A 22,432-nucleotide genomic window follows, 5' to 3' on the forward strand; every position below is an offset into this window, starting at 1 on the left:
AAATGCACAGCTGTGCCCTTCGCAGAAGGACAACGAAACGCTGGCCTGTTAAAGGGACGCCGTGTGGGCACTGCCTACGGAAATGACTGAGGGTCGGGGCGCGCTCATCGGAGGAACCCCCTTCCAGGATCAGAAGGGGACTGGACTCAACAAAGGGAAATCCGTGTGCACCTGCCGGAGGAGGCCACCTGCGTGGGGAACATGAGCCCTGGGGCAGAGATGGGCTGAATTGCCCGGATTCCAGGGGTCCTCAGAGGCGCCAAAGCCAGGAAGAGCTGCTCTTCTGCCCACAGACCGGGGGGAGGAGGGCTCCAGGCAGCGTCTCTGACATCTGGGACATGCACGCTACCGCTTTGTTAAATATAAAAATGTGCAACGCTATGCATGTATAAAAGATGCCCGCATCAAAATTGCTAATCGTTCCATTTTAAAATTTTCACTCCCATAGATAGGCAGTTGGGCAGGTGGTGAGAGGGCTTCAAGCTGCCGCCAGGCTCTGTGAAATGTGTCTCTTCCAGTCTCGCCCTCGCAAACCGTGACGAGAATTTGCTGTTTGCAAACCTGTGCTACACACACAAGACAGAACAGCTGGACATTTACAAATAAACATTTTCAGTTTAATAGGTTAACTAGAAATGTATCTGTCCCAACATGTTCCATCTCAGTTTACTCCCCCCCACCATCCCCTCCCCGTGCTAGTTCTGCTTGGGCTGGGACGACCAGGGGGAGTGAATACAGCGTGAAAGGCGAAGGCGATGCGTGTGGAGCCGGGAGAAGGGAGCACTGGCCCGCGGCCCTGGTGGACGTTCCGGGCGGAGGAAGCCATCAGGCCTGGCTCTGTGAGCAGAAGAGGGAGTGTGGGGCCCGGAGCGCTGGCCAGAGGAAGGTGGGAATGGAGATGAGTCACTGAAATCTCTCCTCTCTCAGGAAACATTAGAAAGGATTGTCCAGGATGTTCACTTTCATGAGGAATTTGTTTTTTTGAATGTCCTGCACGTTTACGTCGCCGGATATGATACTGTCCCACGAGGGGAGGTTCAGGGCCATCTGCGTCCACTGGTCCTTGGCTAGCTCGGAGTTTGAGTACCACCATTCCTGAGGGGGCGGAGAGAACACGGGCCGGTCGGTGTCCCTGCCAGTGAGACCCGGCTCACATATCTCTGGGCTTTTAAAACTATGTGGAGCCACAAAGAATGAATTTTTCTGCCCAAACTGCCGACACGTGACTGTAAATAAACATGGAGACCTGTACTTTCACTCATTATTCCACTGACCCCGAGCAGAAGGCACTGCGCTTGGTACTGAGTGCGGTTTTTGCTTCTCAGAGGGGAGAAAAGATATGCACTCAGATGGAACACGAACTGTAAAGTGGTGAGAGCCACAAGAGAGGCGCCTGGATCTGGCTCAAGGGATATGGAGGGGAGGGAGAGCCCATGAGAGTTCAGAGGGGAAGAGGAGGTGCACACGCCTGAGCTATGGACATGTCACCCCTCGCAGTAAGACTCCCGAGGCCTCCCACACCCTCGAAACCTCAGTGCTCAGCTCCCGGCTTCTCGGAAGGGTGAGCACCCCCCACCTTCCGCCCCCGTGGTCCCCCCCGCCCCACCCCAACCTGCTGGCTGTTGGCACGCACTCTGTTCAGGTTCAGCCAGCCCATCTCCAGCACGTTCCCGTGGGTCTCCGCGAGCTGCAAGGCTGTGTTCAGGAAGAGGTCACAGTTCTGCCCGTCGCCCATGAGTATGCACACGTAGGCCATCAGGTGGTACATCCTCGATAAGAAGACGGGGCCCGTGGTGTTCTGAGCCACCGTGCTCTCCAAGTTCTGAGGAAGAGACAGCATGTCAGAATCCCAGAGCCCTAGCTAGTTTGGCTCAGTGGATAGAGCGTCGGCCTGCGGACTGAAGGGTCCCAGGTTCGATTCCAGCTAAGGGCACATGCCTGGGTTGCAGGCTTGATCCCCAGTGGGGGGCGTGCAGGAGGCAGCTGATCAATGATTCTCTCCCATCATTGATGTTTCTATTTCTCTATCCCTCTCCCTCTCTAAAATCAATAAAAATATATTTAAAAAAAATGAATAAATTAAAAAAAAAAAAAGAATCCCAGAGGGGTCCTTGGCTGCAGTTTTTCCTCCACAGATGATTTGGGGACAGTTCAAGGATATATGCAATCAAGGAAAACCTACAGGGACTGGCTAAGGAAGGGGTGGAGGTAAGACGATGAATGGCAGGTGGAACCCAGGCCCAGAGTGCGAAATGGGTGACTCATGTGGGGACCGGATGTTAAAAGGTTGCCCTGACTGGTTTGTTTCAGTGGATAGAGCATCGGCCTGCGTACTGAAGGGTCCCAGGTTCGATTCTGGTCAAGGGCATGTACCTTGGTTGCGGGTGCATCCCCAGTAGGGGGTGTGCAGGAGGCAGCTGATCGATGTTTCTCTCTCATCGATGTTTCTAACTCTCTATCCCTCTCCCTTCCTCTCTGTAAAACATCAATAAAAATATATTTAAATAAAATAAAATAAAAGGTTAAAGGCCATTTACTACCTGCAGGTGCAGGGCAATGACCGGCAGTGTCCCTGTGCGTACTGTGCAGGTGCCTTTCTACAGCCCAAATGCTGATCGTATGATTTGGCAAGAACCTCTTTTGTCTGAATTGGGATAAAAGTATGTTTCTGAGCAGCTGGTGCAAGGCTGCTTTGTGTTTGCTACCGTGTCAGCAAGAACTGCTTTGTTTGATGGCTCCTGTGTCTGCGATGGCTACTTGGTCTGCAATAAAGTCTCTCCCATCTGCCTCCTGCTGCTCACGTCTTCTTCCAACTCCAGGTGTCCTCAGAGGCCCAGCCCCTAGCAAAGGGGTGTGGCCTAACAGCCCATTAGCTTTCCCTACAACCACTTCGTAAAAAAGATGTTTCCTTTTGATTACCAAAGCAATGTAAGTTGATTATTTAAGATTTCCAGGGGAAATGAAAAGAACAGCAAAAAATGTAAGAATCACCCATAACCCTAGCATCCAGAAGGAAATAATTTGGGTACACACTTTCTCACTATTTTATTATACTCTCTCTCTCTCTTTCTCTCTCACACAGATACACACACACACGCACATACACACACACTCACTCTCACACACATCCATACACACTCACACATTCACTCTCACACAGGCTCACACACTCACAAACACGCTCACACACACTCGCTCACACACACACTCACACACACACACAACACACTCTCACACAGGCTCACACACTCACAAACATGCTCACACACACTCATACTCTCTCACACACACACTCACTCAGTCACACACACACACACACACACACACACTTACACCCACCACAGTTAGGATCATACTAATCACATGGCAGGGTAACATTGTTTTTCTCATTTAACCTCCTGTTATGAACATTTTTTAATGACATGGCTCCTTTACATCAGGGCTCATGAATTTAAATATTGACAGGAGCCAGGCAAGTGACACAGGTGAGCAGGCTGGTGTAGCTGAGCAGCATAGGGGTCACCTCGCACTGGAGAAAGTGTGCCCTAAGTGTCACCTTGTCACGTCCAGCCAATAGCTGCCCTTCAGGAGTGAGGGCCTCTGGTTGCCATCTACTCCAGGTTTTAAAAGAAGGGTCAGAAATTCAGATTTTATTTATTTATTTATTTATTTTTTAATATATTTTATTGATTTTTTACAGAGAGGAAGGGAGAGAGATAGAGAGTCACAAACATCGATGAGAGAGAAACATCGATCAGCTGCCTCCTGCACATCTCCTACTTGGGATGTGCCCACAACCCAGGTACATGCCCTTGACCGGAATCGAACCCGGGACCCTTCAGTCTGCAGGCCGACACTCTATCCACTGAGCCAAACCGGTTTCGGCCAGAAATTCAGATTTTAAAATATGAAATGCCCCGTGTTTAAAGGTGCCATCCCCAAGTTAACCCATAGTCTCTGAAGGGTGTGTAAGTGTTTGCTTTCTCCTAGTGTTTTGAGATCAGCATCTCCATGGATATATTTTCGTTTGCCTTGGGACAGTCCCCAGAAGCACTGCTGGGACAAAGGGTGTGAAGACAGGCAAGCATGTGGCCGGAGTGCTCTCCGGAAAGCTTATGAGATCGCTTACAGCATGGAGGTACGTGAGCCGTGGTCACCGGAGGCAGACAGAAGCCCACTCAGGAGGCAGAGGGCAGCCTCACCTTGAGCAGCTCAACGCCGCTGTCCTGCGCGCTCTCAGACTGCCCTTCGATTTGCTTCTGAAGGTGCAGAACTTGGGCCTCCAAGTACCTGCAGACCCCGTGGAAGTAAAGAGCTGTGGGCGTCCTTCTTGGCACTAGGTTTTTAGCTTTATTGAAAAATACCTGAAAGTCGTCCCACTCCTGGAGTCTGGCATACCTGCGCCACCACAAGAGAACAAGAAAAGTCAGCGTCAGCCTTGGAAGGGGAGCATTTCTCGAATTGGTCGCTCCCGAGGTGGTCCCAGACTCCCGGAAGCCCACTGCGGGGCGTTATGGGGTATGGACAAGGGAAGAATGGGAAGTTTTGAGATGAACAGAACCCTTGGGAACACGCCGGCCTTATTAGCCACCATTGATTTAACTCTTTGAACTCTAAAAAGTGAAGCCGATCAGACACTTGGAGCTATAACTTCTAGGGTTTAAAGAAATTGCTCCAAATCCATAATGAGGTGGCCTTAGCCAGTACTACTCCAAGTGCGGGCCACAGACTGGCATCAGCAGGGTCAGGTGGATACTCCTTAGAAATGCAGGCTTTCTGGTCCCATTCAGATCTGCTGCATCAAGCAGACTCGGGATGGACCAGGACTGTGTGAAGAAGCTCTCCGGGGGATGCCAAAGCCGCAGCTGTTGAAAGAGCTTTGCAGAGTAGAATAATAAATTAGGACGACGTTTGGACTTTAGATTCCTTGAACTGGAACTCACATAGGCAAGTTAATTTGACTTTGGACTTCCATTGGCAAGGGTAATTCATTTGGGGGCTTTCATTTCCACCCAGGCATTCTGATAAGAGGAGGTCTCTATTCACATGGGAACAGCTCTAGTTTGTGGCACTCCGCATAGCAATGTCCCATATTGTCATTTAATCTCTTCACGGCACCTCTAAATATCGGGCAACAGGGCTGCACATGTAATTTGAGATGGGAAGTAGAGCAGGAATGACTCCCAGTCTTGGGGTAGCTAGGGAAGAAGTTCCATGCATGTTCTGAGCCTTACTGGTCATCTGCCTTGAAGCCAAGGCCAAGGCTGCAGGCTTGCTGAGTTAGACGCTTAACAGGGCAAAGGACCAAGCCTCAGGCTCACTGGGTTAGCGGGGTACAGGCCTGCTTCTCCCTCACCCCTGAACTTGCCTTGACGTGACGGCCCTCACTGGCCCACAGCTCCCTGCCCCTGCCCGGCCTCCCTCCCTCCTCTGATGATAAGGAGTGACTTGGTTGATGGCAGACTTTGGGAGAGGAATTAGGCGGGTGGAGCTCAGTACCCACCCCTCCACCTGGAGAGCCAGTGATGCCCACAGCGAGCGTGGAAATGCTCTTCCCTCTGCCTCTGTGGGCGAAACTGGAGCTTTCAAGAACTGCTCCCTGCTGAGTTCAATATTAAGAAGCCCACTCGCTTGCAGATATCAGCCACTCCCTCCAACACCAGCTCTACCAACGTTTGTGGGCATGATTGGATCTTGGGGAGGGGCAAGTGCTGGTCTTTATTCGTCTCCCTCAACCTCACCCTCCTCGGGGTCGAGTGTTCTTTCCTCTGGTCTCCAGAGCACCACAGAGTAACAGGTGCATCGGCCATGCTGGTTGCCTTGCCTACAACTGAGGCAGCATCTCTTTCCCGTCGTGGGGGAGGGGCCCGAACTAGCAGGGGATTCCCTGGTGTCTCAGTGTCAGGCCACTGACGCCTCTATCTGTCTCGGGGATGATTTATAAATACTTTTACTTTTTTTCCTTTTTTAAAAAAAAATAAATCTCAAAGAACTCTCCTGCGGGACTGAATGGGTTCAGAGTTGGGGCTTTAGTGACAGGCGGCCCACGGTTACCAGATCGCCACACCCGAGTGCAGTCCCAGGAGGATCCCGCTCTGGAACTTGAGGATCCTGTTGTCCTCGTTTTCCTGGATGAATGCCAGACACTCGTTGAACGTCCTGTAAACAAACCCTGAGAGAAGGGGGAGAGCTCTGCTGAGGGTCGGTGGCTCTCAGGGGACTTCCCACCGAGGGGAGAGGCCGCACCTCAGATTTCTTTGTGAGTCCAGGGGGACTCGGGGATTTATAAATCATACCCGAGATCGACAGAAGGCAGCAGAGTGGCCTGGCACAGAGACACGTCGCTGCACTGCCCGTGGTGGCCGCGCCCAGCTTTTGTGGATGTGTGTGCAGACCAGGCAGGAGCGGGGTACAAGCCAGCCCTCCCTGCTCGAGCCCAAGGAGTTGGCCGAGTGCCGCCCGGGACTGCCGGTCTCTCACCCAGCCTCCCCACCCACAGCGGTGTCTGCTGCCCCTTCCAAACCCGGTGAGGAAGCCCGACCCAGGGCCCCTCTGATTTCACCTGTGCCCTGAGCGCTGCCTACTAGGGGGAACCTGCCCGGAACTCCCATCAGCAATCTGACCCTCCACTCTCACCTGACGTTAAGTTACTCGGAATGTCCTGAGTAATTAAATGCCTTATTTAAAGACTTGAAGCCACTCTGTCAGTCACTGTCACTTGGGTGTGAATTGATGGGACACTAACTGGCAGCTTATGGCCGACAACATCGTCCTCCAGACTGAATTCTCTTCCTTGCTGGTCACAATCCTTGCACCTTCCAGACGGCCCTCACCTCTTAACACCAGGCTCTCCTCTTTCCTGTCCTCTCCTCTTTCTGGCCAGAAACCTAGTGACCCGGAGCCTCAGCCCTGACCGCTGCCACCCCAGTCCAACACGAGTGTCACCCCCCCCCCCCCCCGGTCCCTTGTAGGCTCACCAGAGTACAGCATGGTGTCCAGGCAGATTAAGTAGAAGAACGCCTTGCTGATGATGTGCTCTTCCGATACAGAGAGGTCCCACAGCCACCCCAGCACCTGGATCAGCTGCTTGTACCTGAGGTCAGATTCAGGGAGAAGAGAATCAAGCCCGGTCCTGGTCCAGTCTCGGTCCTGCCCGGCACTTCAGGACCAAATGCAACCCTAAAGCTTCAAACCCACCCCTAAATCTCCAGTCGACTCCTCGTTCAAATTGTGCTTTCGTGGACCTCCCTGTGGGGGTGACCAGGCTCAGCCACCTCGGGCCTCTGATCCTGGCTGCTAGTCTCTGGGCATCACTTCCCCCAGGAGGCTTTTCCTGTTCCCTCCACCTGATGCCCACAGTGGGGATGGCTAGCTGACCCTCTTCCAGTCACTGGCCAGAGTAGAGAGAGAGGCTAAGTGTGGAAGAATTCTGGGGAAGAGCATTGGTTTCCAAAGGATAATGATGATGATGATCAGTGACGTCATCTTGCTGTACACCTTCCTCCCTAACCCACCTGATGGCCAGGGTAGTGAGCCCAGAACACTCAATCACTATGGCTTCCTCCCCCTAATTTTGGAAAATGCTTTAAGATAAATACTTGGTTTTCAGGCGAAGACTTGTACAGAGCCAGCAGAGGACCTTATATTGTTTGTAGGGATTCCGGAGCAGTGCCCACATCTTCTGGGCCCGAGAGCCTGAGGAGAAAACAATTCCGGTAGATTTCTGGGTGTTACTTATATCCGGGTGTCCTGTCTGGCTCAGCCCGCCCTTACCTAAGTCAATGGCCAAGTCCAAATGACCCATCAAGTACTTGTTGCAGCCCAGTGTGTCGGCCATGTATGCCATGATCTCAATGCCCTCGGCCTTCAGGGGGAGGTTTAAGATGATCTCCATGGCCATGATTTCGTTCTTGTACCACATGATGTGCTGGCTGGCCAGTTGCTCATGCAGCGAGTAGTCCAGGTAGGCCTTAATGATCTGGAATGGCAGATGGGGGAGAGAGGGCAAGACCGAGATGGAGCCCCCGCAGGCAGCCGGGAGAAGCTGCCCAGTATCTGCTGGAGAATGGCACTGGCCACCTGGCCGCGCCCTGGCCTTTGGTACAGAAATTAAACTGAGTTTCTGCCGCCTCTTCCCCAAACCACCCAGGACAAGCTTGATGGCCCCTCTTGCCTCAGAGGCGTTAAACAAGAATTTCAATTTCTGTGAAAAAATAAAAGCAATGGCTTATATGTGTGGCGATGTGATTACATGGCAAAGAGCCTAGACCCTAGAAGGACTCACCCCCAAGTGTAAATAGTAGTTACCCCTTGTTGGGGTGGACAACAGATTAGAGGGAGAAGAGAGACCTGACTTTCACTTTATGCATTTCTGTAGTGTTTATGACAGGCACGTGTCGCTTTTTAACTTAATGAAAAAGAGAAGCTAGTTTGCTTTTTTAGAGCATGTTTCAAATGGCGCTACCAGGAGGGAAGGATGGCCAGAAATGATGGTGGATGAGAGGAGGCTGTTGGGCAATGAAAAGTCCAAACTGCAGTAAAGTCTGGGGCTGCCTGGATAGGGGCCAAGAGAACAGTCCAACTGCTTCACTTCCTGGGAGAAAGTCATGCCCGGAGGCACGTGGCTCGCAGGTGGTCACACCCAGGCAGGTGGGTCCTGGAAGCTAAGCTCTCACACTCATTCCTTCTGTTCTGCTGCACTCACCGCCTCACCTGCGTGTGAACACGGGGGAGCACGTCCCCAGCTGTTCTGCCCTCAGGCACAGCCATCTCCTTAACAGTGTCTACTGATTCAGCTTTCAACCTTGACTTTTCCATCTTACCCTCCACTGCCCCCCAACTCCACCACGTTTTTAGGAGAAAGCCCCAAACGTGTCAGAGAAGTAAAGCCTTTCCCTCAATAAATACTTGTTGAGCACCAGTAGGTGCCAGACACCGTTCTCAGAGCTCAGCACTGAACAAGACAACAGCAAGGCACCCGCTCGCTCTCACGAAGTTGACACACTGGTAGGGGGCACACAGGCCACACACTAACTAAGGAGCGAAAAAGAATGTCAGGTAGTAATCAGCCACTAAAATAGGGTGACAGGCTGGACAGTGAATGGGTGAGGTGATCAAGAAAGGCATCACTGAGGAGGCGACCTTCAAGCTGCAAAGTAGAGAGCCCAGTCAAGGTCACAGGATGAGCACTCCAGGCCAAGGAGACAACCAGAGCAGAGACCCTTAGATGACGGAGCTTAGATATCTAGCAACCAAAAGCGGCCCTTAGGGGCCCGGGAGCTAGGAGAGGATTACAGGACACAGGCAGAAGCCCAATCTGATGGGCCTTATAAATTCTTGCATTCTCTGGCCTCCTGAAAGGAACTAACGGTGGGATTTAATCATCCCACATGTACTGTGCTCCGCGCCATTTCACTTAATAACTGATGGCTCTGAGAAGGAATGACGGTTCCAGGAGCCCAGACTTGATGGACTTTTATAAAGGAACCAGGTCTCTTTGATTAGATGAGCTGGATTTAGCTTAATCATTTATTTTTTAATCTTCACCCAAGGATATTTTTTCCATTGATTTTTTTAACGAGAGTGAAGGAGAGGAAGGTGGGGAGGGAGAGAGAGAAACATCGATGTGAGAGAGACACATCAATTGGTTGCTTCCCACACGCACCCTGACCAGGACCAGGGATCAAACCTACAACTGAGGTACATGCCCTTGATCAGGAATCGAACTCAAGACCCTTCAGTCAGCGGGCTGATGCCCTAACCCCTGAGCAAAACCAACCAGGGCAGCTTAATCATTTCTTGATCATGTGACCTGGAGTTTTCTTCATCTAATCAAGGACTTTCCAGTTTATGACCTAGACTAGGGCTTCTCCCTGTGTGGACCCTGAGACCCTTTCGGGAAGGACACACAGAGGTCTAAGCTGATTTCTTTATATTAAGGCATTTTGTGTTGGGAAAAATAGTGAAGGATCAAAATGGGCGAGGGGACAACCACAAAACTTAGTGGGTGTCCTGTCCAGCTCCCGGCACTGCTGTCTCTGCTCATCTCTGTCTCTGGCCTGTTTTATAACTCCGGATGCCACAGGAAACTGACGTCAGCGACTTTCTCATAGAAATGGAAATGGAGGTGGAACACAGTGATGATTGCCCTTTGATGAGATGTTTCGCATCCGCTCATAAATGGAATTCTCCTTGGACCCAGTGGTAACTTTTACTAGTTCTCTCATTAATTCGTGAGTTGGTAAAGTCTTATACACTTGAGTCATGATTTGGCACTTTCCTTTTTCACCCTCATTCTCTCACAGGTACATAGGTTTTCCAGGGGAGAGCGGTGTGAGGGAGCAAGGTGGGAGCTTGAGAGGGAGTATAGGGGACAACCTGGGGGGGGGAGGGGCGCTAGCAATCTGAATCTGTGCCAGTAACCAGTATCCTGATGCACACTCTTGTTAGCCTATAAAGTCACTACCCCTTCCTCAGGCAATAATCTGTTTCCCTAAATACTCCCAGTTCACAAGGGCCACAAACCAAGAATTTAACAGCTTAGCCCGGGGAGGTCACTGGCACCCCCAGGCCAGGCCTTTGGGTGTAATCTCACCTCCCCCACCCCAACCCACAGAGGACTGCAAAGCCTGCGAAAAGTCCGGAAGCCTGGTCTGTATTTGGGGAGACAGAAACCCAGGGGATAAACGGGAGAGACCCTCCACATCCGGTGCTCAGGCTTTGGAAAGCGACTCCCGAGTCACCGTCCTAGTACATCTGCAAATAAAGGGTTTTTCCTGCATCTTCTGAGCACCCGGTGTGTGTTTTCCGGCCGCCTGGTAAATTCTGCAACAAGCCGAGTGAGAATCTGTCTTCCAGGAAGTCAGGCATTAGGGTATTTGCGAAAACTTAGCACATGCCACTCTTCTCATTAAATTTTTTGTTTAGAGAAATAGTTTCCCCCCCTATGGAAATGTTAATTGTATGAATATGTAATGGATTTATTATTTTACAAATATTTGAAATATGTTTTTGTTTTTTATATCATAACATCATAGATACAACCCATAGAAATCAAAGCTCTTTGAGGCCCTCGAGAATCATGAGGTGCGTAAGGAGCCTGGGACCAGAGTGCTGACCCGCTGGCCTCAGAGCAGGCGTGTGGGAGGCAGGTGTTGGTCCTTGTGATTCTGAGACCCGACTGGCTCTTGCCAGGCTTGTCTTGCCAAATGAGATGCAGAAATTTACAAAGCAGCCACAGAAGCCCCCTACCTGGAAGTCATCTTGTGTTTCCAGGGCAGTGTTCATTTCCATCAGAGCTGCCAGGTAGGCGTAGTACTTGTAGTGAAAAAAGTAGTTCAAGCTGTAGATCTTCCACAGCAGGGAGAAGCAGTTGACCTGCAGGTGCAGTTCCGCCAGCCGCTTCTTCCTGGGAGAGGGAGGATGGGAGGCGGTCACCCAGGAAGGGGTCAGCACCGCCCCTCGCTGCAGGGAGCGCAGGCCCCAGCCGCCCCTCGCCAGCAGCGCGTCAGTGTTCTGAACACATGTTCTTCGCCTCAAAATGGGCACTAGAATACCGACCTTGTGAGGATTAAGATTATTTATATAAATCAGCAGTCCGGTCATTGGCATTTAAGTAAAGCTACTTAAGAAAACACCTTTTATCATTTAACCACATTTGATTCTGATGACAACCATGTATGGAAGGGTGGATGGAGTACAGTGGAACCTCAGTTCTCAAACCTCATTCATCCCAGAAGGCTGTTCGAGAAGCGATTTGTTAGAAAGCCGAAGCATTTTCCCCACATTAGAAATAATGTGACTTGAATTCATCTGTTACAGACCCTGAATGAGTCCCTGCTTTAACCTTCCAATACGCAGTGCATGTCTAAGCTCTATCGTTGTTATCACAGTTTTCCTTTCACTTTGCTGCTGTCACTAACCTTCTCAGGACCCCTGGAGACTTACTGTACGTATTTAATAATAATAAGCAGCAAGAAAACACACAAATTTTCACAGCACAATTTCCTGAGATGTAAACAACACGAGATTTATCAGTAAACTAAATGGAAGGGTGGATGGAATACACTCTTTCATACTCGCACATTCTCTCCTCTGAGAGACACGTGACTGATGTATAGGTATCAGCCTGAAAGGGTTGTCGGGTTGAAAAGCAAGTTGTTCGAGATGGGAGACGTTCGAGAACCAAGGTGTGACCGTAATTAACCCCATTTTACAGAAGCAGAGGTGAGCCTCAAGTCACACAGCTAAGATCCACACTCGTCCACCTCCAGCCCAGCCTTCCAGCGTGTCATTTTCTCCACTGCACGCTGCTCTCGGCGGCTGAGCCTGTCAGTGGAGGAACTGCCTAATTTTAACAACTGCATTCTGCCATGGTCTGTATGCACCCCCCTAAATTCATCTGCTGAAACTGAACCCCCAAAAGTGATGACATGAGCAGGTGATCAGGTCATGCGGGTGGAGCCTTTCTGCAGGGGGTTGTGTTATTATGAGCTCCACAGAGCCCCTCAGCCCCTTCCACCACGTAGGGGCACAATGAGAAGTTTGTGACCCCAAGAAGGCCCTTGTCCGAGCATGCTGGCACCCCGATCTCAGAGGTCCGGCCTCCACAACTGTTCTGGGGTCTAACCGCTGGTCTATGTGTAGATCTCCCTCCTCAGGGAGTGAGACAAGAACCCAGCTCTCCCCGGCTCCTCCCCTTACCCTGGAGGAGAGCTCTCTGGGGTCTGCTGATTCATATAACGATGATGTTTGTTTTTCTCAACATGGATATAGAAAAACATGGAGATGAAGCTGAAAGGGAAAGTTCGGTTGAGGAGCTTCAGCGACTTCTTCAGCATTTTCTTGGCAAGTACCATCTGGCCCATGTTAAAACAGACCTACAGGAAGGAGGGAAAGCAGTGATTCTGGTCTTAGTTGGTGTGTTCCAACAAGACAGCCTTTTGGAATTTTAATCAGAAGACGGTAAATTATGTCCCGGAGCAACCGCCCCGTGCATAGTGGTGTTTCCTGGATGTGTGCGTGGAAGGATGGTTGAATGACTAGCATTTAGCGTTTTTGGTGTGAATCCTCTACCTTGGAGAAAATGTTTAGCCATTCATGCCCATTTTGGGGGTCTGTTAGGACATTTCATAACAATGTCAAGAAAGACAAGGAAGACCTTGCTGCTGGCAAGTGACAGTGAGGAGGTTTGAGTCCTGGCGCTTGGGGTTCTGGAGTCTTGGAAAAGGAACTGGGGTAGAGGATGGGGGAGGATGTACAAAGTACAGGGGTGGTGTCTACTTCTTCTATGTACAGCCCCAATGGAAAATCACAGAAAAATTGTGTTTTTAATGGTTTCTTACCTGACCTTTGAGGCCATAGAAGGTGGCAGACTCAAAAGTATGACTCCAAGACTTTTCTTTCTTGAGGATTTTCAGCAACCTCTCTCCCTCATTCAAATATGTGTATGCCTGCAAAGATCGGAGGTGCTGAGTCAGCAGAGACCCAGACCACAGAGGGGCCATCGCCCCAGACTCCACTGAAGGAGGGGAACCGGGGGCCACTTCAGGTCTCCTCTCCGCCTCCACCCCAACTCCTGATTAGACAGGTCCTCCAAAGTCTAGACAGGAACAGGATGGGTAACACCGGCTGAAGACAGGGGCCACTTTCATGCCCATCTCTGTCCACTTTCATGCCCATCTCTGTCCACTGGATCAGAAATCTCCACATCTTCATGTTGTCACATAAGTCCCCTTACCTGAAATTTCTCCTTTGAGTAATTCCATCCCCAACCTCCCTTATTTCCAACAACACATTCATGGCCCTGACACAGCCCCACACCTACGAGAAGCTGGTCTCTGCTGTTGGGACCTGTTATGCCTCATCCCCTGTCCCTTTCCAGGGCCATCTTTGGGGAAATGGAAGAGGAAGGAAAGGCCCTGCGCAACGCTCCTCACTTCATCCTCAACCTCTTATGACTTTGTGAGGCAGGGCGTCCTGGCACATGTGACCTCCAAGGCAAGGTCAGACTGAAGAGGTGAAGCACTAAAGCTCCTCTCCCCACGTCTCCTGCAACCCAATGGACACGAGTGGGAGGCAGGAGGGAGACATGAGTTTGTGGCCAGCCCTGGTCTTACCAGACTTTGGGAGAGAAGGGTGCCAATGGCACATTCTGGCACCTTGCTCTGAGCTCAGCATCCTATCCTTGTCTCTCTGGCATTTCACTCCCTACAGGTTTAGCAAGTTGGCCCCAGGACTCCCCAAACCTTGTCTTCCTGGGACTCACTGGCCCTGTCCCCCTGGCCTACATATGTGTATCAAATGTGCCAAGGAGACTTTCATTCTTAACATACATGCTGAGAGAACTGGGGCTTCCTGACATTGGGAAGGGTTTTATTTTAAATGTTATGCAAATCTAAGGTGCAGGGTTGGTTGGCCTGCGGTGGCAGACCCCGGCTGGCTGCTGGCTGTAAGCTCTGGGGCAGGCCACCTGGGGGCCAGGGCAGGGGAGTCTGAGGCAGAGGCTGGCTGCTGGCTGTAAGCTCTGGGGCAGGCCACCTGGGGGCCAGGACGCAGGCCATGCTCCTCAGGTCTGTGAAGCTGGCCGAGCAGGGGAGTCTGAGGCAGAGATGTCAGGGAATGACATATGCCCTCCCTCCCCAAATATAGGGACACAATTCATGGCAGGTTTCTACAAATGACGCATATGCTATTCGCAATTTGTCCTCACCTTTTTTTTTTAATCCTCACCTGAGATTACTTTTCCATTGATTTTTAGAGAGAGTGGGAGAGAAAGGGAAAGACAGAGAGAAACATCAGTGTGAGAGAGACACATCGATTGGAATTTCCTGTCAGCAATTGATTGTCAAAGGAAGGTGTGCTGGTGGGTAGCAGGAACATGAGGAGCGAAGCGCTGTGCTCCCCGCTGCTCCAACTCTCTGCCTCAGGCTCCCGGAGGAGAGCTGGGTGGGAGCAGCTTACCATGTAGTTATCCTCCAAGATGAGATGCGCGGACGCGGCCTCGAGGAAGTAATACAAGGCTTTGCTGTTCTCTCCCAGAGCCAGAAAATGGTAGGCCAGCGGCATGACGGCCACCTCCAGGATCTCCTCGCACTGGCACGACTCCAAGGGGATGATGTCTTCCTGAGACGGCCTCATTTTTGCTATAATGATGTCAAAGAAATTCAGGATCCTTTCTTTTATTTCTTCGAAACTGTCCAAATGCAGAAATAAAGAGGAGGAATTACACGCAGAAACAGTATAGCTTTTGTTGTCGTTCATCCTCACCCAAGGATATTTTTCCATTGATTTTTAGAGAGAGTGGAAGGGAAGGGGAGAGACAGAGAGAGAAACATCTATGTGAGAGAGACACAAGAATTGGTTGCCCCCCAACTGGGGCCAGGGATTGAGCCTGCAACCCAGGTAGGTGCCCTTGACCAGAATGGAACCTGAGACCCTTGAGGCCTCAGGCAGACACTCTATAAACACTGAGCAACACCAGCGAGGACCAGTATAGCTTTTGAAATGAAAACATCTTTACAGACTAAGAAAAGAACAAGATAAGAAAAACTAATGTAGATCCAACTGACCAAACTCCCCCACACACCTCCAACCTTTCTCCACTTTGCCTCAGAGGCCAGAGGTACTGGCCAGACGGATGACTCTAGCAGTCTTCGGAACTGAATGACAGTCGTCTATGCTGTACCCCCTAAACACTTATATACATGCCTGGCATATTCTGGAAGTATCTCAGACTTTCTCAGACTCTCCACTTTGCAAAATTTGTCTTCTTCAGCTAGAAAAGAAACAAACGAGTTGTATGGGTCAGTGAACGCTTCTGCCCGGCACAGATGTCTGGTGTTTGGTTATAAGGGGCAGGAAACCTTGACTTCAAACTTTCAGTCACCCCTGGCCAAGTGGCTCAATTGGTTGGAGCATCATCCTATTCACCAAAAGGTTTCGAGTTTGATTCCCAGTCAGGGCACATGCCTAGGTTGTGGGTTTGATCCCTTGTTGGGGTGAGTAAAGGAGGCAACTGATCAATGTTTCTCACATCAATGCCTCTCTCTCTCTCCCTCCCTCTCTTCTCTAAAATCAATAAACATATCCTCTGGTGAGGATTAAAAAAACAACAACACAAAAAACCTTCAGTCCAGCCTAACTTAAATATGTTAGAAAATTCCATGATGACCTTAAAACAGAAAACAAATGAGGATTGTTTATTCTAGCCACTTCTCTATCTTGGGAGAAGGAAAACTCCCAGATCAGGAAAGGGACTTGTCTCAGATCATATTCTGCTGGCTTCAGGCAAATGCTTTACTCTGCAGATCTTTTAATTTATAAAAGGACAGTTGAAGCCCCTCGTTATCACCTTCTTCTGAAAGACTTCTGTGCCCCTGCTCCCACAGAATGAGTGCGCATCGACCTCTGTCAAGGTCCTGATCAGATGAGAGAGGGTTGGTTTGCCCACCTCCCTGGCCCCTGCTCCGAAACTGCGATCTAATATATCTCAGGGGACTGGGAGCTAAAGGAATCGAATGATGCCTCTATCCTTTCACTTAAACTGCTCTTGTCAAGGTTACCAGTGGCCACCATGTTGCTAAATCCAAAGGTCACATCTTTGTAACCTTTTCAATACAATTGATCACTCCCCTAATTAGTTTTGGTGACACCCATTCCCTTGCTTCTCTCCCTGGTGGCTCCTATGCCTCTGCCAACATTCCAAAGGTTGGTAAGCCCGGGTTTGGTCCTGGACTCCCTTCTCCATCCAATTTTTTTTATCAGTAATTTCATTTGCCCTTGACTTAAATTCCATCCATATGCCAACGACTTTCAATTGTTTATCTCATCTACCCTTAACTACAGAGCCATGAAAAACCCTCAACATTCTTTCCCAAATTCTGGGAGGGCAGTGCAATCCCAGTGTGGACACAGGCTGCTCCAGCCCTCTAGGGTAGGGTAGGCCTCGTCCTCTGTGTCCTGGAACTGATGCCAAGGAAGACACCTTACTAGGGCTGAGATAATGACATGGGGAACCTCGTGGGTTCTCACCAAGGACATTTCTTTATAAATCCAGGCCCTCTCCACACTCTTCCTTGTGTTTATGTCTTGGATCTGGAGGAACGCTCCAAGATTGTAACTGATTCTCAGCTATTTCCTTCATAAATTCTGTTTTTCCATCTATTTACCTCACTTTGGCTGGCAGCATCCATTGTATTTTAGTGCTTGGTACAAATTTCAATTTAAATATCATGTTACACATATACTACTTTTATAATAGTCATTTAAAGACATATTTCCAATTTCTCAAAACTGTAATGCATGGGGGGGGAGGGATGTAACATACTAGTACTAAACACTAGATTCGGCTATGTGTATGTTCCCTTGATGTCTTTCTTGTCCCAATGGGGTGAGATTACTAAAGGCTCATCATTTTTGTGCCCAAATGGGGACTTGAAACCCTCATGTACAGACTCAATATATATAGACTCAAAAACTCTTGACCTGATTTCTCTTTTAAAAAAAAATAATTTTTTTTCTTGATTTCAGAGAGGAAGGGAAGGAGGGAGAGATAGAACATCAATGATGAGAGAGAATCATTGATCGGCTGCCTCCTGCACGCCTTCTGCCCCTTGTTCTGTGGCATTACACAAGCTCTTTCATCTTCCAGAACCTCAATTTCCTCTTGTATAAAATGAAAATAACCCTCCACCTTTAAGCGTTGAAATGAAGATCCAATGACAATGCATATAAAATAGGGAACACATGAAAATAAGGACTTATGTTGTTCCTACTATGAGCTCGGCACCTCACATGCATTTCTTCCCAATTTTTAATATATGTATAATATAGGAATCCTCTACTTGTGGTCTCTGCTTTTCCAGGCAGATTTAGCCATCAATACTGTGGCCGTCGGCCAGGGCTACCTACCCAAGTGGGGGCTGGAGTGGGCGTTGCTGCCCTAAGTCTGACCCCATCATGCCTGCGGGAGCTGAGTCCCCGGGCCCATGAAGCCTCCACCCCCGAATCCTCCACTGTGTGTTCCCAGATGTTTGGCTGGTTTGTGTTATCAGTTTGGCTTCACGAGTGGCCTTGAATCCCAGCCCTGAGCCCGAGCTCTGTTCTCTGGAGCCCTGACCAGCTCGGCCCTGCACAGTTCTCTCCCACACATCTTCTTCAGCTGGAGCCTTGTTTCAAACTCCACCAACAAAACAGCAACGTTCTTACCTCCCTCGGGGACCTGTTGTTGCTCCCACTTCCCCATGTCAGGCCCCACCCCTAGGGTTCCATCCCTGGTGTGACTGAAGCTGGGTCTGTTTTATCGTTTGGACTTTTCAGTTTGAACTCTGGCCACACCCTGATCCTACCTACCTGTCTCTCTTGCAGGGAGACTGGTTTGGCTAGAATGCTAGACTCTACCACACAGATATTCCAGCTCCCCTGCCCGCCCCTCTGCTGTTGCAGTCTCATAACTCAGTGTGCCCACGCCCTAGGGGGGACTTGAAACCCTCACCTTCTCCAGGAATGGTTAGGGCTAATTAAGAAAGAAGTAAGTTTACTTTTAAATCCCTGGGATTTGGCCATCTTCTTGATGGAGTCCATGTCCAAAGAGTTGAGCCGAATGTCCACTGTGAAATGGTGATAGGGGATGAAGTCCCCACTGTGGCACTGGTCGCACCTGTGGGCATTTTCTTCTAAGAAGCGGGCACATTTCAAGTGCATGTCCACCTTCTGGTCCTTCAGCCACAGCTCGTAGGCTGTTTTCTGCATCATCGGCCTGCAGAACCGAATGATGTGGCACTCAATGACCTCGCTCTCCTGTTCATGAAGCGCTTCGCTCTCCCTGTGAGCTAGAGAGAACAGAGAGGGTTTTTCAGCCACATGGGGGTCAGGGAGTACGAACCTGGTCCCACTACTTACCGTGGATCAGCTCTGATTCAGATGTGCCTTTAACTAAGGAAATATGGGTTCCTTCCAGGCTCTACTCACCCTGTCCTTCAACGGGCTTCAGAGACAAGGAGCGATGATGCACCTCAAACGAGGCGGAATTCTGCTTTAGAGCCTTCCGGAGCTCCTTGCCATTCCGGAAACAATCAAAGATGTTGGATTCCACAAGAGTCGCCAGGGCGTTGATCATCCTCTTCATGTTCCAACACGGGAGAATCTCGAACAACAACTCCGTAGTAAAGGTCAGGCCAATGATGGCCGCACATCTTACCAACATCTGGTGGGAGAGGCTCATGCTATCCAGCTGGACCAGAGAGATTTCTGCAAGTGCAAGAAGCCACACGTTGGGGAACTGCTCATCTGTCTTTATCAAATCCTTTCTAGAGACAGACCACTGTCCTGCTCTACAGCTCTTGTTCACAGAAACCCCGCCAAGTGAGGTCCAAAGGACTGTTTGCTTAGTGCCTACTTCACCGAGCGCTGGCACGGAGAGCACGGAAAATGCATGTGCTATGGTCTAAAAATACGCATGGCACGAAGGCCAGGCAAAGATCAGACTGATTTCAAGGTTCTGATTTTGTGTGAAAGTGTGACAAGGATGGGCCACAGCAGGCGGGAGGAACAGGCCTGCCATCTGCATTCTGTAGCTGGTCCTCTATCTTCTTCACTGACTGCTTTCTCCTGGGATCTCCTAGCAATCAGGCTTCCCTCTGTCCTCCCCAGAGATTCTTTTTTCCTTGTGACACTCCATGACCATCTCTATGTTCACGACAAAGTGTCCGAGGGTTCTCAGCATCAATCCCAACTTGTCTTCTAAGCTCAGTGTCATAACTCACATGGCTTCCTGGACATCAGACCAGAATGTCACCACCTCACCCTCATCAGGGACAAAATGAGAACCTGTCAACTTGTCCACAGACTAGGCCACCTTCCTATGCTGGTAGACACAGTGAATGAAAACACAGAAATGAGCTAGAGGCTCTTTTGGAAGCTGAGAACCTTGAGGCACCCCTCGGTCATCCTTTGAAACATTTAAAGTTCCTTACAGCTGGCATAAATCAGAGCTGAGGACATACAAGGACGTGGCTGGAAAATCATTTTCTTTAAAAGAACAGTAACAGCCCTAACCGGTTTGGCTCAGTGGATAGGGCGTCGGCCTGTGGACTGAAGGGTCCCAGGTTCGATTTCTGTCAAGGGCATGTATCTTGGTTGCGGGCACATCCCCAGTAGGGGGTGTGCAGGAGGCAGCTGATTGATGTTCCTCTCCCAACGATGTTTCTAACTCTCTATCCCTCTCCCTTCCTCTCTGTAAAAAATCAATAAAATATATTTTAAAAATAAAAATAAATAAATAAAAGAACAGTAACACATCTCTGATATAAATTCTACTCTTTGCCATCTCTTACAAAAGCAGATGGTAGAAAAGTTTCAGTATTACCCTTGCTCTCTCCTTACGTGGTTTCTGTTTGAGAATGTACTTTGCGTGCAGCTGAAGAACACTTTGTTCAAATCAGACTCCAGAATATGCACAGGAGGGAGGTGGCTCCTAATTAGAAGCAGAAAAGTCCCACCTTCCTGGAGCCTCCCTGACCCAGGGCGACGCAAAGACAGCCACGCCAGGGTGCCGATCGTATCTCATTTCCAGATCCTTGTCCTAGAGCAGTGATGGCAAACCTTTAGAGCTCGGCGTGTCAGCATTTTGAAAAACCCTAACTTAACTCTGGTGCCGTGTCACATATAGAAATTTTTTGATATTTGCAACCATAGTGAAACAAAGACTTATATTTTTGATATTTATTTTATATATTTAAATGCCATTTAACAAAGAAAAATCAACCAAAAAAATGAGTTTGCGTGTCACCTCTGACACGCGTGTCATAGGTTCGCCGTCACTGTCCTAGAGGAAGCAGAGTGTGCCCAGGTTCTGGAGAATGAGCACCGGGTCAAGTTGTCTTTACCTTTTAGTGATGCTGGTGGAGACAAGTTCTTCAATCTGACACCACTGGCGAGTTTGCAGACTTCCTCACCTCCATCATCACCGAGAGTAAATGGTCTTAACAGCTCCGTTGGCTTAGCAACATTCTCTATCAGGAGGTAAAAGGCAAGAAAAGTTGTCATTGTTCTGTCATTATTCTGATTTTCTGATGCACTTTGAGGTGATCTCACATGAGGAAGAACAGGCAGATGTGTGTCTTGGCTCACCAAATAGTTTGGAATATTGTTTTTAAGTAAAACTGATATATGAAAAATCTACATTTATTCAAAAGATGTTTTGTCCTGCCCTTGGCCAATATCGCTCAATGATTAGAGCATTGCCCCATGTACCAAAGGGTACCGGTTCAATTCCTGGTCGAGGATATGTACCTGGGTTGCAAGTTCTGTCCCAGCCGTAGTTGAGGAAAGTGCGGGAGTCAACCAATCAATGTCTCTCTCTCACATCTCTCTTTCTCTCTCTGTCTCTCCTCCCTCCCTCTCTCTCTAAAAAAATCGATGGAAAAAATATCCTCAGGTGAGGATTAACAACAACAACAAAAAAGATGTTTTATCTCCTTGCCTGCCTCCCCGCCCAAACAAAAACTATTGAAAGTACATGCAGTTTTATAAAAATTTGATTCAAAGGTTATCACAAAGTATCTTATCTAATCTAATAAGAGAAACATGCAAATTGACCGCACCAACGCTATGCCCCAAGCCACGCCCACCAGCCAATCAGAGTGACTTTATGCAAATTAACCCAACCAAGATGGCGGCCAGCAGCCACGGAGCTGGAGCAAGCAGGAGGCTTGGTTGCCCCGGTGATGGAAGAAGCCAAGTTTCCCACCTGCCCTGGCCGGCTGTGGCCTCGGCTCAAGACAACAAAGTTTCAATTATAGAAGCTAAATAAATCCCAGATACCTGCTTCCAGCCAGCCTCCACTGGGAGTTTGGGTGGCTGGGGGCTGTGGCCAGCCGGCAAACAGCCATCAGCCCCTCACCCAGGATAGCCACACCCTCATGGGGTGAGGGTCCCCGCTGGGGGGCTTGGCCAGCCTGCAAACAGCTATCAGCCCTCACCCAGACTGGCCAGGCACCCCAGCAGGACCCCCCTCCCTGAAGGGGGTGTGGCCAGTCTGAAAACAGCCCTCAGCCCCTCATCCAGGCTGGCCAGGCACTCCAGCGGGACCCCCACCCTGATCCAGGACACCCTTCATGGCAAACCAGCCGGCCCCCACCCATGCTCCAGGTCTCTATCCTATATAATAAAAGGGTAATATGCAAATTGACCCTAACAGCAGAACCACTGGGAATGACTAGTCACTATGACACACACTGACCACCAGGGGGCAGACGATCAATGCAGGAGCTGCCCCCTGGTGGTCAGTGTGCTCCCACAGGGGGAGCTCTGCTCAGCCACAAGCCAGGCTGACGGCTGCCAGTACAGTGGTGGTGGTGGGAGCCTCTCCCGCCTCCTCAGCAGTGCTAAGGATGTCCGACTGCAGCTTAGGCCTGCTCCCCACTGGTAAGTG

The 22,432-nt window shown here is 49.8% G+C and overlaps 1 protein-coding gene across 1 annotated transcript in view; it reads right to left on the minus strand.

Moving 5' to 3' along the window:
• Positions 1–718: 718 nt before the first annotated feature.
• Positions 719–22,432, minus strand: part of ADCY10 (adenylate cyclase 10) — a 56,250-nt gene continuing 34,536 nt past the window's right edge. Inside the window, exons 18-32 of the mRNA XM_023763265.1 lie at positions 20,886–21,011; positions 18,970–19,248; positions 18,540–18,830; positions 18,148–18,160; positions 14,962–15,262; positions 13,344–13,451; positions 12,703–12,878; positions 11,251–11,407; positions 7,774–7,978; positions 7,599–7,695; positions 6,978–7,093; positions 6,055–6,172; positions 4,203–4,398; positions 1,634–1,822; positions 719–1,095 (exon numbers count right to left, since the gene is read on the minus strand). Coding sequence (XP_023619033.1) covers positions 934–1,095; positions 1,634–1,822; positions 4,203–4,398; positions 6,055–6,172; positions 6,978–7,093; positions 7,599–7,695; positions 7,774–7,978; positions 11,251–11,407; positions 12,703–12,878; positions 13,344–13,451; positions 14,962–15,262; positions 18,148–18,160; positions 18,540–18,830; positions 18,970–19,248; positions 20,886–21,011 — 2,534 coding nt within the window. The 3' untranslated portion in view covers positions 719–933. The remainder of the gene's footprint in view (positions 1,096–1,633; positions 1,823–4,202; positions 4,399–6,054; positions 6,173–6,977; positions 7,094–7,598; positions 7,696–7,773; positions 7,979–11,250; positions 11,408–12,702; positions 12,879–13,343; positions 13,452–14,961; positions 15,263–18,147; positions 18,161–18,539; positions 18,831–18,969; positions 19,249–20,885; positions 21,012–22,432) is intronic.

Source organism: Myotis lucifugus, unplaced genomic scaffold (assembly GCF_000147115.1).
Source record: "Myotis lucifugus unplaced genomic scaffold, Myoluc2.0 scaffold_279, whole genome shotgun sequence".
Taxonomy (NCBI): domain Eukaryota; kingdom Metazoa; phylum Chordata; class Mammalia; order Chiroptera; family Vespertilionidae; genus Myotis; species Myotis lucifugus.